The sequence below is a fragment of the Haemorhous mexicanus genome, chromosome 7 (assembly GCF_027477595.1).
Source record: "Haemorhous mexicanus isolate bHaeMex1 chromosome 7, bHaeMex1.pri, whole genome shotgun sequence".
Lineage (NCBI taxonomy): Eukaryota > Metazoa > Chordata > Aves > Passeriformes > Fringillidae > Haemorhous > Haemorhous mexicanus.
This window is the reverse complement of record NC_082347.1, coordinates 18,421,162-18,436,435: the sequence shown is the minus strand read 5'-3', so window position 1 is coordinate 18,436,435 and position 15,274 is coordinate 18,421,162. Positions and strand designations below refer to the sequence as shown.

Here is a 15,274-nt window from a genome sequence, read left to right as displayed (position 1 = left end):
CCCGGATCATATGGGACAGCTCTGTGACCCTGTCTAATGTGCAATAACAACCCTGGTTTTCAGGAGCAGCAAAGAAAAGGAGTGATCGTGGCCTCGGACAGTAACTTCTCCATGGCTGTTGCTCACCACGCCTCAGAGCTCCGTGTGCCCGTGTTTGTCATCCTGTGCACCAGCACGGCCCTGGCCCGCGTGAGGATGTGCCGCGAGTACGGGGCCATGGTCATCTCCTACGGCACCACTGCCAAGGACTCCCAGGTGCACGCCCGCAGGCTGGCACAGGAGAACGGCTACCTCTACCTGGAAGAGTGAGTGAAAGCCAGGCACATTAGAGAGATCTAAATAGGTGCTTGCACAGCTCTGCAAAAACAATTAGTTTCATTAAAATGTTACCACAGCTCATCCAAACGCTCCTCTTACCAGGAATATGGACAGTTACGTGTTCCCAGGCACAAATCGTGTCTTTCTGTAGCATTTAGGGATGTTGAACAAAATGAAACACACTTCTCTGCCCCTCAATTAGGCACACTCTGATTTCTATGAGCTTCTATGATAGTGGCGATAGTTTAATTCTTTAGTGACTCTGTCAGAAAGCATTTAGGCTGGTGTTCATTTCTGGTCTCTCTGTTTGAAGTTAGGTGGGTAAAAGTTAATCTTTAATGAAAACGGTTCAGTGGGAAAATGTGGAACAAGAGAAGGTTAATGCTCCAAGATTTTCACATATCTGGTGTGAGGAACAAAACTGATACTGTCTTGAAAAAAGGATGATTAAGAGGCTACTTCACACATACATTTAAAGTAGCTAAGGAGGACCATAGATCTAAATTTGAACTATTTGAGGTCACTGGACAAGGCAGATCTAACAAAAACATAGGTAAGATGGGCAAAAACCACTTAGAACTCATACCTTTTCCCTTTTCTCTCAAATCTCTCTCATGCATTCCCCTGGCCCTCCCCCTTTTCTTTTTTAACCTTTCTTCAAGAAAGATTTCCAAAAGCACAGAGGAGTTAATCATTAACACCTGATCAGATACCCTGATCTGGAATGTTACTGTCCCCCTACCATTGCTGCTTCTGTGCAGGCTTCATCCCACTCCTGGTGTTTGTATGGCATCTCCTGGAGGGAGGGCCCATTCCCCTCCAGCTCCCAGCACTGCTGCCTCAAACACAGTCATGGTGAGGGGTGCTGCCTGGGAAGAAGATCCCAGAATGAGCAGAACAGAGGAAGTCCTCAGTTCTTTCCCAGCTGGTGTGTTGGGAAGGCAATGCTACAGACTGTACTGTTCAACACCTCTGGTAGCTCTGCCAGCAGCCGGGGACAGAGGGCTGGTTCCTGGGCCTGGTCTGCCAGCATGGGCACAGTCTTGTCCCAGACTGGGATTTTCAGTGGGGAATGAGGTGCCCTGAATCCCAATGAATTTTAAACACTTATAAGCTCCTTTGAAAACCACAGTTTTCCGTAATTTGGCGATTGCCAAATAATTTGGTGATTCCCAAATAAATTTTTCAATTGATGTGTTAACCTATAGCTGGCTTGCATTAACTATCACGTTCACATAACAGAACTAAATTATTTTATTGTAATTTCATGTTTAATCTTCCCCTCATCACTCAATAATGATTTAAGTTACATAAGGCAGATATTCTCCAGGTTCATGAAGCTCCAGGGACAATGCTTGTGTAGAATTTCAGCATCCAACACTGAGGAACTCTAAATGTCCACACCACCATTAATAATACTAAAGCACTCTGATTTATTTCAGTTTCAGGTTACAAGAAACAAGTTGTTCAATCTGGGACTGTGTTTAATTAAAACCACACAGATGGAATTTTTCACTGAAAAAAGAAAAAAAGGAAAAACCCCCACTTCAATTCTGAGGCTTTTCATAATGGGATATCTGAAAAATATTTTGATATCTGAAAAATATTTTGTTATGTGTAGATCTGGAGAGATTTCCCAGTGTAATGTATGCCTTTATGGATGGCCAGTCTTCTCCATTGTGGGTCTGACACACATTCTTGTCACTTGCCAAAACTGTTTGTAAAATACTAGCTGAGCTCCCAAGTGTTGGAATGGAACTTCCAAAATGTCACTGTATTTCAGTTTAATTCTAGCTTGGATACAATCCCTAGCAATTTGGTCTCTGGGTCTCCTCACCCAGGAATTCATTCTGCCCTTCCTGAGGCAGACCCTACGTGACTGGGCTGGGCCCTGCAGCTGGGTGTGTCACTGCCAGCTCTTCCCATTGCTGGGTGCAATTAAAATACTGTGTCATGAAAATGACCATGCAAGAATTCAAACAGATGAGGGACACTTTTTACCTGATTGCAACTTCCTGGGGAATCCCAGGAAGGAAATGTGATTTTTCAAATTGGAATTCAATAATTTAGTCTGCCTAATTGCTGCCTAGGTGCTGTGAAATTTTTACTAACTACAGGGGCTTAGGGCCTCAGGACCTCATTATAAGTGCAATGTGACTATTGCCAACAACTAATTCAGTATCTCTGTGAGGATGTGAGAAACATTCCTTTGTGAATCAGGGAGGAAAGGGTGCAGCAGATTGCATTGCACACCTTCCATCCTTGAGAGCCCATTTCTTCTTGTGTAACTCCATATCTAAATGCTGATCAAACCTGATTATTTCTGATCTGGTTAGTCTGTTACTCTATCCAACAGACTGAGTTCTTTCCTTGGAAGAGATAGGAACAGAGCCTTCTAGATGCCACACCAAAACTTCATTGGAAAACTACAGCCTGACAGCCCATCTTTGATTGCTGATGTATCACACATTTCAGAAGGCAAATATCCAAGTTTCTGGCTCTGGCTCAAAAATGCTTGTTTCAGTCTGCAGTCTTTAGATTTATCTGCCCTCTTCCTTCATTTTACCTCAATAGCCTATGATATATTTTTTACTTTCAAAAAGCAAAAGTTATCAGTCACAATGCCAAGAAATTCACCCATTTTATTATAAAAGCTGATGGCTGATCAGTGAACTGATGTTTCAACTGGATGTTAGCAAGGAAAACATGATGATCTGAAATACTGGTTCAAATTGCTAACAGCTCTCCATGCTTAGAGCAGTTTTATTCTGGACAGTTTTCAGTTGTTAGAGAGGCTTTATTCCTTCAGTGAATATTCCAAGCCTTCATTCATTTTTGCAGGTCCCGTTGTACCCCATGGAAGTATGGCAGGGGTAGCTCCACAAACTTGGATCTGAATCTTATTTGGGAATAAGTCTCCAGAACTGTTCAGGAGGCCAGTGGTGTATTTTGTCACATATAAGGAGGAGGAGAGAGCTCCTTCAGTATCTTGATAAAGACCATAAATACAAGGATTCAGTTACTCGTTCCACTATGATTTCTTGCCTTTGTCTTTGGCTGCACTACAGGAGTGGAAGTTCATTAATCCTATCCTTTCTTATGTAGTTATATAGACCCTTGCCCTGAAGAATTTTCTGTGAGGCAGCTTCTCAAGGGCCTTTGTCTCCTCCTTGCAGGAATTCTGTGCTCCTACACTGAGCCTCTCTGTGCCTGTCTAACAGGTACAGTAATAAAAACAGTTTCCCAGTACCCAAACATCCTTGGGTCAAGTAAATCAAGTACTGCCATTGGATCTACAATTCTGTTTGTCAGAAAAAGCAGACTGTACAGAGAGCTCATATTTATTTTCTTACACGTAGGTCTACATTTACATCGTTGCTAACTTGTAAATAAAGTGCAAACCAGCTTTTAGAAATAGATCCAAGTCAGTCACGACTTTACAGTGGAATTTTCTTCTTTTTTTTTTTTTTTGATGCTGCTTGTCCCTATTATTTATACTACATTTGCCTGAAAGTATTCTACCAATGCTGATTTACTCTCACATTTATCTTTTTCTGCTGAACAATATCTCGAAAGTAGTAGATGAAATTATTATTCCTGCACTGACAACTGTGACCTCTGCTGATGTGTGCCCTTCCTTCCCCCAGGGAGGACAGTGCTGTGTACCTGTCAGGCCTGGGGACCGTGGGGCTGGAGATGTACGAGCAGGTGCCAAAGCTGGATGCAGTGATTTTCCCTGCAGGAGGCCACTGTGGCTTGCTTGCAGGGTCAGCTGCTGCACTCAAACACCTCAACCCACATATTTCTGTAATTGTAAGTTGTCTTTCACCTATTAAGCATTGTATTTGGGTGGCTTTCACCACAGCTGTTTAAAAAAGACAGTGGTATCTAGTGACACTTGCAGAGACTGCCTGTGCTGGGGACAGGAAATATCTGATCCCATGGGCTTTGCCTCAGAGAAGACCCTGTAAGAACCAGGGAAGTTTCCTGTCCCTTGGTTGCTTGGCTGGATTTAAGAGAAAAGTGTGGGAAGACTTTGCCTAAGCAAATAAAATCCAGTTCTGTGTTTTGAAATAAGTTCTTACTGGAAACACTTGGTTCTAAGTAAGCCACGGAATAAGTTTAGTGGTAACATGGTTGTTTTGACACTTGAAATTTATTGTTAATTTGAAGAGGAAATTTCTGTAGATTTGACTGTCTACTTTGGTGGCAACTTCTGTTACAACTGGTTCAATAAAAAAGTGACAACCTCTCTCTTCCTCAGGGAGTTGAATCTGAAAGTTTCCCAGTATTGCAACAGTCCTTAAAAGCTGGCCACCCAAATGATGACCAGGCCTGCAACAATCATCACTTCTATGGAGGTGAGAAAATGCAGTATTCTTTTGAAGGTAAAATAAAGGTTTTAAGAGATTTCTCCAACTATGTAATTTTTTTATTATTTCAGTTCAAACATATTTTAAGGGAGTTCTCTGAAGAGTCAGAATTTAATTCAAGCTCTAAGAGCATCTTCTGCCACATTTCCCCCCACACCCTGATGGGGTAAAATATTATTTCTAGTGCACATGAATACTTAGAAATATGAGAGTATTTGTCTGAACATTGTGCTCACACACAGCATCTAAACCAGTGAAGTCAGTGGGAAAGCTCTTGTGGAAAAGGCAGGAAAATAATGCAGTGCTTAAATATTTAGACACAAAACTGTTCTCAGAACAAAAGTGTTTATAAATAGTAGAGTTGTTTCCTTATTATTTGCTCAAAAAACCTCATCTGTTAAGCAATTTAAGAACATCCTGTTTGCCTGATGTTCAAATCTCTGGAAGTTTTGGATTAAATGGGAGTTTTGTAAGAAACTTCTAATTTCTCTTGGTTAGCTCTACCTGTGTCTGTAATCCTAGCCAGCTGTTCTGCTGGAGCTAACAAGGCCAGTACCATGCTGGAGTCTCCTCTCCTTTAATCCTCGTTGAACAGTGAAAAGCACAGGGCTGTAGGGTCACTCTCAGACTGCAACAATGCCAGTGTAGTATCAGAAGTTTCTGGAAGAGGTCCAAAATGGCAACATCTTCTTGTGAGATTTGGTCTTTCATTGCCGAACACATTTCTGTTGCATGAAAAAAACCAAGCAACTTAAGGTCATGTAACAGCAGTGTGCTGCACTCATTAAGGGCACAAACTAGCCAGGACTTTAAAAAATGTTGAATGTGTCTAAAGCAGCCAACTTCATATTTTTGTCTTTTGAAATCTGCAGATGTGAGTGGAGTTTGCTTTGGCAGCAATTCTTTGCAGCTGACTGGGAAGCTTGTGGATAAAGTTGTTGCTGTGAGGTAGGTGAAAAAAAAACAGTGAAATGAATAAGACTGGATGCACGTTGTATGTGAAAAATGCAACATGCAGACTGGGGGAGTGTGGGGATGGGGTACCTTTCCTTCCAAGAGGGGCACTGAAGACTTTGAACCCAGACCCACAAATCACAGAAATCACAGAATATCTCAAATTGAAAGAGATCCATGGAGGATTATCAAGTACAGCTCCTCACAGGACTACCTAAGACTAAGTGATATGAATAAAAGTGTTGTCTAAACTCACCCTCTGGCCAAATTTCACCTGGCACCACTACCTGGTCATTCTCTGTGTGTAAAACTTGTCCTTGTGTTCTATAACACTTGAAGGCAGCCCTTGACAAACCTCTTCTAAATCTTCACAAAAAGGCCACATTTGTGGAATATACTTACTCCTAGGATTTAGGTAATATTTCTAGGTAGCAAGCCATCCTGTCTTTCAGTTAATAATGAGTCTGAGATGTACACTCACCCCTAGCAGCAGAGCATTCTGTAGCACCACCTTGGGATCACATGTATCTGGGTGGATGGCAAGAACCCAGTTACCCATAAATGTATTATCTTATGCTATTGGGAGCTCTTTTGATTTGATTTGTTTTGACCCAAGTCTCTTGCTTTCAGGGAGGAGGACATCCTCATTTCAATGCTGAGGCTGCTGGAGTATGAGCGAGCCACGGTTGATGCAGAAGGGGCCATTGGGCTTGCAGCACTGGTGGCAGGGAAGCTGCCTGAGTTGAAGGGTAAAAGGTACAGCAGCTACTGCAAACAGGGAACTGTGGCAAAAACATGGGACTGAGCACCTTGGTCCTAGGAAAAAGGACTAAGGTGCTCAGTCCCATGTTTTTGGGACTTGTTTTTGGGACAAATCTACTTGTTCTATGGGTGACCAGGCAGTTCCTGCCCCTGAACTGGCAAGGGGCTCGTCGGTGGCAGAAACTTCAGACTGACTGGACTGGTCACAGGTGGTAAGATTGTGCTGAACCGGACAGATGGCAGCCTGGAGACCTGACAAATCTTGTCCCTTTCCTTGATTCTCAGATATCTGGAGGAGAGGCAGCTATAGCTCCATGAGGCATCGTCACACCTGCCAGGACAGGGTCCTGCCCTTGTCAGCCTGTTGTGTCCTCTTGTTCCACTTGTGGAATCCAGCCCTGCATGTGGTGGGACAGGAGCTAGGCTGTCTGCTGCAGTGACCCAGTGCACCTGCCTCCCAGTCCTGAGAACTGTCCATACAGTCAGAGGGATTGTCCTTGTGCTTAGTGTTCAGCATGTGGCCAAGTGCTGCCTTGCTCTCAGCTTGAGGACTCAGCACTTAAGTGGATTGAGCCTTGGCTCAGGTCATAGTCCAGAATGTATTTAAACATACATGTCCTCAAGACAAAATAAAATTTCTAGTGCACAGCATTGTACACCAAAATACTGCTGAGGCAATTCTTCAGAACAGGCTGGCAGTGCACACAGAGCAGCAACACATTTTAGTACAGCTACAATAAAAGGGAACATGCAAAGAGGTTAGGTTTGACTCTGCAGAGACAGATTTTCATAGACTAATCTTGTGGCTCTTCACTTGCACTTCAAACATTTCTGCACTCATTTTTCAGGGTTGTGATGAATTTAATCAATGGTTACAGAAAACCTTGAACTTACATTTGTCTGATCAATAAGAGGCTGAAACTTAGAACTTCCAGGTGAGAATTATATCAAATTCTTAAAACTTGCAACCTAGACCTACAGTTCTCCAGCTCATTATCTCTAACAAAACTCAAATCTCCAGGAAATGAGAAATGAAAACAACGTTTCAGAAGAACTAATGCAGCCAAATTATAGGTCTCCCCTACCTGCTCACAATGGATACTGAGGCAGGAGCCCTCTGATCTGTAATACTTATTGAGGGGAGGTTCTAGCAGACCTTAGGCTGATATTGGCATAGTCTTTGATTTACAGTTCCTTTACTTAGGCAAGTGCTAATCAAAACTCTTGTTTTTCTGTCTATTTTCAGAGTGGCAGTTGTTATATGCAGTGGAAACCTGGAATTACATTTGCTGCAACAGTGCATAGCTCGTGCCCTGACCCTGGATAACAGAGTGTGCAGATTTTCCCTTGTGATTTCTGACTGCCCAGGAGACATGTCAAAGCTACTGGAGATTTTGGCTCGGGAGGAAGCAAGGTAAATCAGACTAATAGCTGGGAAATACAATCACAGATTAGCACAAATATTATTAAAGATTAGGAAATGTTTCCAAGCATCTCTGAAACCAAGTCTGTAAGTAATTAATTCATCAAAGTTTTTTTTCTTGTTATATTGCAGAAAAGTTTTTATTTCCTTCTATTTTATTCCAATCTGAAAACACCTTTGTAGCATAGAATTGTGTCTAATTCAGAAAGAAGGAAAGATATTTACTCTCCAAACACTTGCAGAAACTGTTTTGCAATGACAGGGGATTGTTGTGATGTCTAATTTGTCCCTTATTTGATTTAGAGTTTTGGATATCAAACAAGAGCGCACATTTGTGACATCTGAGCTCTTCACTGTTGAGGTAAGAGGAGATACAATTTCAGTTTCTCTAATAGTACTGGCCTCCCCTGGTTTATTCTGTTTCCCTGTCTCTTTATGCCCATGTTGAAGAAGTCAAACAGAGCATGCAGAGTGTCACAGATTATTTCCTCTGTGTTATAGAGCTTCTTGCCAAACACTTAGCAGGCATATAAATAACACAGGACCAGTTTTACTTGCTGTTGCAACACCCTGGCGAAGTACTCCAGGTGTTGCATTGCTCGTGACATGTGTGGCAGGTGCTGGAGGAGGTGAGCAAGCTGCAGCATCCATCCAGAACTTGAAGAGCCAGCTGTGTAGGCTGGCTGTAATTGTCTGACATGTTTGCCTTAAAGCAATGCAGAGAACACCTTTACTCTTAGGGAATACTCATTTTAAACTAGGGACTCCGTTTTGTTGCTTAGCCACCAAGAGCACAGAGGAAAGCCATTATTCCTTTGTTGAGTATTGGATGCAGAAATAGAGAAGAGGTGTTACCAGCTAATGGTGTCTCTTAAAAGGACCATTTTTCTCATGATGCATCTCTTATTTCAACTGGTTTGGCAAAGGTGTGGTCCTACTGATTTCATGCTATTGCTGTTCAGGTCCAACCTGACTTAGTTTGTGAAACCCCAAGTGGAAGTCAAATTAGAGATCTTTGCTAAATAGGCTCATAAGTGGGGTGCAGAAATGTTACTGGGTAAGCAATCTTTGATTTTGGCCTTTAAATTTAATTTCCTGCCTGTATACAAAAGCCTGCCCAATATTTTTACTTGCAGATATAAAGAAGAGGTAGATTAAAGATCACTGTAGTGCCTGATACCATCAATACTCTCAAGCATCTAGGACTTAACCCACATTGTTCTGCAGTGTGCCATAATGATGGGCCAGCTTGCTGCTTTGGCTGATTTGGAGATAACATGGCACTCGCTGCATGAGGTGGATAAATCCCTCTGAGTGACCAATTTAGCTCTGGAAATGCTTTTCACTGAAGGCTAGATTCAATAAAACCTGTAACTCTCATCAAGTTTTCAATGCCATTTTTATGGAGTGAGGCTTGTAGTTTTACTAATGTTATTAAGCAAATCAAATTAAATTTACTGTCTTAGGTGTTTTTGGTTTTTTTTTTTGTGGTTTGGTTTGTGGTTCGGTTTTTTTTAGTTTTTAGTAAATACAGGCCCTGAATGAAAACAGTGCCATATACTATTTCCTGTACTTTAAACACAGTGTAATTTCACTTCAAGAATCTGACAATGTTGTACAAAAGGGTAGAAGGGAGGAATCTGCATCCCTGAATAATTTTATTGGATATTAGATTTGCATGGCTTTCAATCAGTCTGGGAGAGCGAATTGAATAATTAGATGTGAAGTACAAAGTAGTGACCCAGATGTACAGACATCTGCAGGCAGCTCTATCTGGGGATATCTAGAGACTGTGAAGCTTTCTTTGAAAATTAAACCACATGTAATCAAAAAGGGTAAAAGATAGAGTTTATATGTAAGCATCAAAATGAATTTGCTCTATCCAGGTACAAGAAAAAAATACCTATTTTCAGAGTAAAGCTAATACCTGTGAGGGATGTTTTGGTTTTTTCTTTGTTGTTTTTAAGAGCCAAAGACCTGTATCATCGAAACATTTTAAGCATTTGTAATATAAATTACAGCACATAAAATAAGGTGTGAATTTAAACCTGGATCAAGAACCAAAATTACCACCTTGTGCTGGACTGGCAGTAATAACAAGAAAGGCATTGCAGCTATACCCATTTCATTCTGACTTTAATGTGGACTTTTGACTGTGGATGTAGATTAGGTGTTTGACAGAACAGAGCAGCGAGCATAGATCCTGATTTGAAACACTAAATCTGTCCTGTCGAGATTATTGCCTCAGTATTTAATCATCCTTTTAGATGTACCCTTTTATTTCTAACAGAGAGAAACTTGGCTTCTAGTCACTTATCAGGATGATAGAGCTGCTTTGGTTGGGGGTTTTTTCATTCTAGTGAAATGCCTTTCTGGATAAGTGTTTGTTCACCTAGTGCACACTTGGAACACTCTGTGAGAAGATCTTTGCTGATAGCCTGATTTCATGAAAAAGTAAGGACTTTCTAAAATGAAATTTTATGTTCAAACTACACTTCTGAAAAAAAAAAAAACTTTTGGAACATTTTACTGGCAAAAATAAGAGATTTTTTTCTTTACTAAAAAATAAGGAAAGAATATATTACTCTGTACTAGAGTAAGAAGTGCCTTGTTCAGAGGGATCAGCTGCTTGTGTTTCATGGAATATTATGGGAGTTTCTTTAGGATTCTGCCTGCTCATACCTCCAGTTTAGATTCTTTTCCCTTGTGACTGATTCTGGATTTCTTTCTCACAGAGGGCTGCACCTTAATTCAGTCTTACCTGACTGGTTAGGAAACTACTTCCAAAGCCCCTCTATTGAAATAGATAACTCTTAGCAAATCAGACAAATAACCAGTCTGGTAGGCTTCACATTTGACACCTGTTGAAGGAGGTTAGATGACTGGGAATATCTAGACAGAAAAAAAATCTGAGCTAATGAAATAATCATCTGATATCACCAGTTAAGTGGATACAGATATCTAAAGAACTACCCATTCATGGGAGGAAGCTACAACTTGCTTCTGTCAACTTTCTCTCTTCTCCATCAGTAATATTCCTCAGATTCAATTGGGACAACTTATCACTTAAATTACTTCCATACATAAATCTCTTTAAAACCATTTAAGTAGTCCCTTTAATTTCATATTACTATTGGCTCAAAGAGAAGTCAATGAACAAAATCAATAAGCAACTTAATAAGGTAAGGACATTCTCTGCTATGAAGGAGTTCAGCAGCTTGCCTGCTTAATAAGTGTATAATTTTTGGACTCGGGCAACCTAGTTGAAAAAAAAAATCTTTGAGCTCATCAATTTTCTAGAAAAGTCTTCTCACCACTGAAACTCCATCAGAATCAAACTGGCAGGTCCAGAAGGGTTCTGTAAGGTTTTTTATTGCCCCAGCAGCTTTTCAGTGGGTGGTGTTTGCACTGCAGTGGTGGCAGTGCTCCGTCTGGGCTCACTCCTGTCTGGCATTATGGGTTGTCTGGTCTGTTCATTCAGAGCTCTTGGGAGCTTCACTGTGCTGTGGTTCTGAAGAACTTGGAAGAGACTGCCTGTAAAAAGAACATCCACCACATTACTTCTCCCTCTTGTCTGTGCATGAAAATGCTAAATCATAAATATTTCCTTCTCTATTCAGTAACATTACACTTTCTCCCAGGGGTGCTGAAATTCCTGGCTTTGTGTGGTATAGTGCCTGTTTTTCTCATACAGTTCATTCACCTCAGGCCAGAGCTCAATGAATTATTTTAGTCTACTCTGATCAATTTGAATAAATTCATTTGGGCCAACTTGCATTCTGTAAAGGATGGAAGGGAATATTTTGGATTAGAGTCCCCAGTTGCCAACATATTACCTGTTATTGCCCTGTGAAGCAAATACACAGGAGCAGGCAGCTGTACAGCTAAGATGTGCAGGATGCTATCATTCCCAAAGCATTTCCTGCATGACCTTGGGCAAGGCTCTCTTTCCATGTTCCATTCCCAACTGCAAATTGGGAGTGGGAAGCTCAACACTCCATTTCTTCTGAGGCTCTCCAGAAGAATTTGGTCATGTTCTTTGATGGCATTCCACAGCAGACTGTGGCACAGGGCAGCCTAGCCCAGCTGGAGAAGGAGAGGCTGGCCCTGGGGAGGGTCTGGGTATTCCTGTGGGTTATTACCTGCCTTACGTAACGTGGCTGCAGCTTGTTCCTGCTCGTGCTCACCCACCTGAATGCCCCAAGTGCCAAAAGATAAAGGCTCAGGTTGCACAACCAGCTGACAGCTGCTGCACTCTTTCTCAAGCATTCCATTGCTCTGACCATGAGGACAATCTGGCAGCTGATCCCCAAACCATCAGCTGAGCAGCTGTTACCAAACAATCTGTAATGTGACGTAATCTACGCTGGGTGTTTACCCAAATAATTCAGAAAATTGCCCAGTTGTTGATTTTTTTTAAAAGAAACCCCTTTTTCTAAATACAGAACAGAAACCAGCATATATAAATGAAGTTTTCACTCTTAACTCCAGTGACTTTCCTGCAAAGAAACCTATAACATTGCTAAATGTGGTGTATCATGAATACTAAGTTATGCAAAGAGACAGCTTACGATGATTTCTAGAATTAAAGAAGCAGAATACAAAGGTTCAATTGATGATGCACAGACATAAAGAACTGCACTGGCTATTTAGGATTAGCTTTACATGGAACCTAGGAAAGCAGAAAAGACGGAAATCTCTTGATTCAGCAGTACTACTCACATTTCTTCTGCTCTCTAACATTGGCTCAGCATGTCCACCCACTGTTATTTGCACACGCAGCCTACAGATAGTAGGCATCAGGGAGCTGACAGGCATGCCAAATTCATTTTTAAAATCTAGGAAAATATGGTCTAAAAGGTGAAGTGCCTCCACTGTGAGATCTTGCAGTTAAAAGGGACTAGAGCTGTCCACCCTATTTAGCACAGAACTTTGCAAATTTCTTCCTTTTGTGAAGTTATGAAATTTCCTCTCTTTGAAGTCAGCGTAATTCCAAAGAGTATTTGGATTTATGCATCTGGATTTTGGTGTTGTATGGCAATAACCTGTCATAAATTTTTTCCTTAAATTTTTTTTTAGACTTTGTCCTGCTTCCTCAATAATTTCCAGTCATTAAATAAACCCCACAAGCCATCAATATTCAGTGAAATCTCTTCTGTCTTTAATTACTTGTAGGCCTGCTCTGAAAAAATCTTACAGGCTGACTAAACCCTTTGGCTGAAATGTATCTTTAGATTACTTGTCATAGGGAATGGAACTTGAAATGCAGTAAAAGGTCCATCTGTCTGGTTATATTATTGGTCTTACTGGACCAGACAATTATTTATTTATTTATATGTTTAATCCAACAAATATGTAGCAGAGAAATTTGTAAAATGCACTCTGTTATTGGTGGTTTTGTGGGGTTTTTGATACACAGAAAAGCAAGGTATGCTGTGCACAGCTGACCCTGCAGCCAATAAGAGCTCTGCAGGTTCAAAAATCCCATGTAAGTTCTGAGGACTTATCAGTATGAAATAACTTTAAAGTAAATTTTTCTCTAGTTGTTGTAAGTTACCTTGTCTGTTGTACAAGAAAGATCAGGCAATAGGTTTTGTCATTTATTCTTAAATAAGAACCTTTTGGTGCAGTTACTCTTAGGTCATCGATAGCTGTGCAACCTCCTATAGGTATTGGGGTGCTTCAGCATCTCACATAAAATATAATCTCATCAACTCCCTGTGAATGTGAGGGTTGCTCTGTTGGACACTCATGTAAATTATGTGTCCCAGGCAAGAGAGAAAGTTTCTGAAAGTATAACTGCAGTGTAAATTGGCTTAATCTAAGCAAGACAGTAAATTCTTGCCTTCCTTGCTGCTGAGATCTGGAGCTGCTCTGAGGTGTTGTGTGATTCTCTCCTCACTCCTGCTGGGACCAAATTCTCTATTCCTTTCTTTGACAACTGTGAAAAATCAGGTGAATTTCTGGGGTTGCTTTTTATCACTGCTGTGGCTGCTAGTACTTTTATGGTACACTGCAGCATAGAATCTCCCTTATCAGCAGCTGGTTGTAGTGCATGCTTAGAATGAAATGGCAGTGTTTATCCAACCTGCTCACAAGCTCTCTGGCTCCAGTCTAGTGAGGTCTGCCTGGTTTCCATCATGAGCAGAAAGGAAAGGGCAGAGAGGATAATTAGCCATAAATCAAAATGCTTCCCCATGCTTGCTCCCAGGGCAGAGCCACAGCTTGCTACCAGACATTCAAGGCTGAATCTCTCACATGCAGACTGCTTCCAGGAGCAGCAATTGATTTACTCAGGACAAAGCAGGCGTGATTACTCTGGAAAAAGAAAAATCTTGCTTTTTTAATTACAGACTCCATGTGAGATATGTGTGTGTCCCCTTGAAGATGTGATTGCAAAGCTTTGGGGATTTTGCATGAAGCAGGGAATGGATAATGGGTGTTGGGTACATTGGTGCTCTCAGATACTTTTCCCAATCATTGTGTTCTCTCCCCTTTCCTCATTATTACTTGTCCTCTATGACTATCCTTCTCTTGAGATTAAAGTCCACTTTTTTGAAGAAGAAATAAATTAGCCTCTAATTTGCATTCCAAAGAACCAAACAAATAGAACTATGTGCAGCACAAGAGGCAAAGAATTACAAGACCGGATCAGAATTGTGGCTCATTTCAGGATGGGTATTTGAGAAGCTGTAGCCAGTTTTCTAATTAAGTGAGCTATGGCTATTTAGATTAACTTGGAGTGTTAGTGTTTTATATTTTCATTCAACAGCTTTGCAAAAGGTTTATTGTTATTTTAAGACAGTTCCAGAAAACATGAATTTGAAGTTCTTATTTAGAAATGTCCTTGTAAACAAATTAGAGTATTTTTTGCCTAGTTGCTTTCTAAAAGGGATGCAGCTTTGATAGGAACATTTTGACAGGGCATGTCTGGAGCAGCCCACCACCAGGTTAACACAGCTCCTTGTTTCTCTGCTCTCTGTAGATTTGCTGCTACAATGAACTCTCTGTAGCTGCACTGTAACTCATCTTGGGTCCTTTCCTTGCTAGATTTCCACATTTCTGTGAGGTCTTTTCCCCATGTGGCACTTTCAACACCAGTGATTTTTCCATCAGGACTATCAGTAATGGAAGTTAGGAGCCTCAAATTGTCAAGTATAATTTTCTTTCTGTGCCTTTATTTTGGTGCTTCATCTTTGCTAGTGCCCAGGCTTTCAAGTGATGGGGCAGAGATGTGAGTATGCAAAAAAGAGAGATTATAGAAAAAATTGAAAAAATGCCATTCAAGTTATTATCTTTAGTGGGTACATGACCAGATTTCAGTAGTACCTGTGGAGGCAAGTGAACAATTAAAAAAAACCTATCGAGATTGGTTTTGCCCAAGTTGTTGTATTTAGCAGCAGAACAACCATAAAAGAAAACTAGACGTGATGCAATAAGCAAA

General features: G+C 41.0%; 1 protein-coding gene across 5 annotated transcripts in view; it reads left to right on the top strand.

Moving 5' to 3' along the window:
* The window catches only part of LOC132329805 (putative threonine dehydratase), a 31,753-nt gene that overhangs the window by 12,999 nt on the left and 3,480 nt on the right, over positions 1–15,274 (top strand). For all 5 annotated transcript variants that reach the window (XM_059851266.1, XM_059851265.1, XM_059851264.1 and 2 more), the window contains 7 exons: positions 64–305; positions 3,966–4,131; positions 4,583–4,679; positions 5,564–5,639; positions 6,276–6,401; positions 7,654–7,821; positions 8,134–8,191. In XM_059851266.1, the coding sequence (XP_059707249.1) occupies positions 64–305; positions 3,966–4,131; positions 4,583–4,679; positions 5,564–5,639; positions 6,276–6,401; positions 7,654–7,821; positions 8,134–8,191 (933 nt within the window). The remainder of the gene's footprint in view (positions 1–63; positions 306–3,965; positions 4,132–4,582; positions 4,680–5,563; positions 5,640–6,275; positions 6,402–7,653; positions 7,822–8,133; positions 8,192–15,274) is intronic.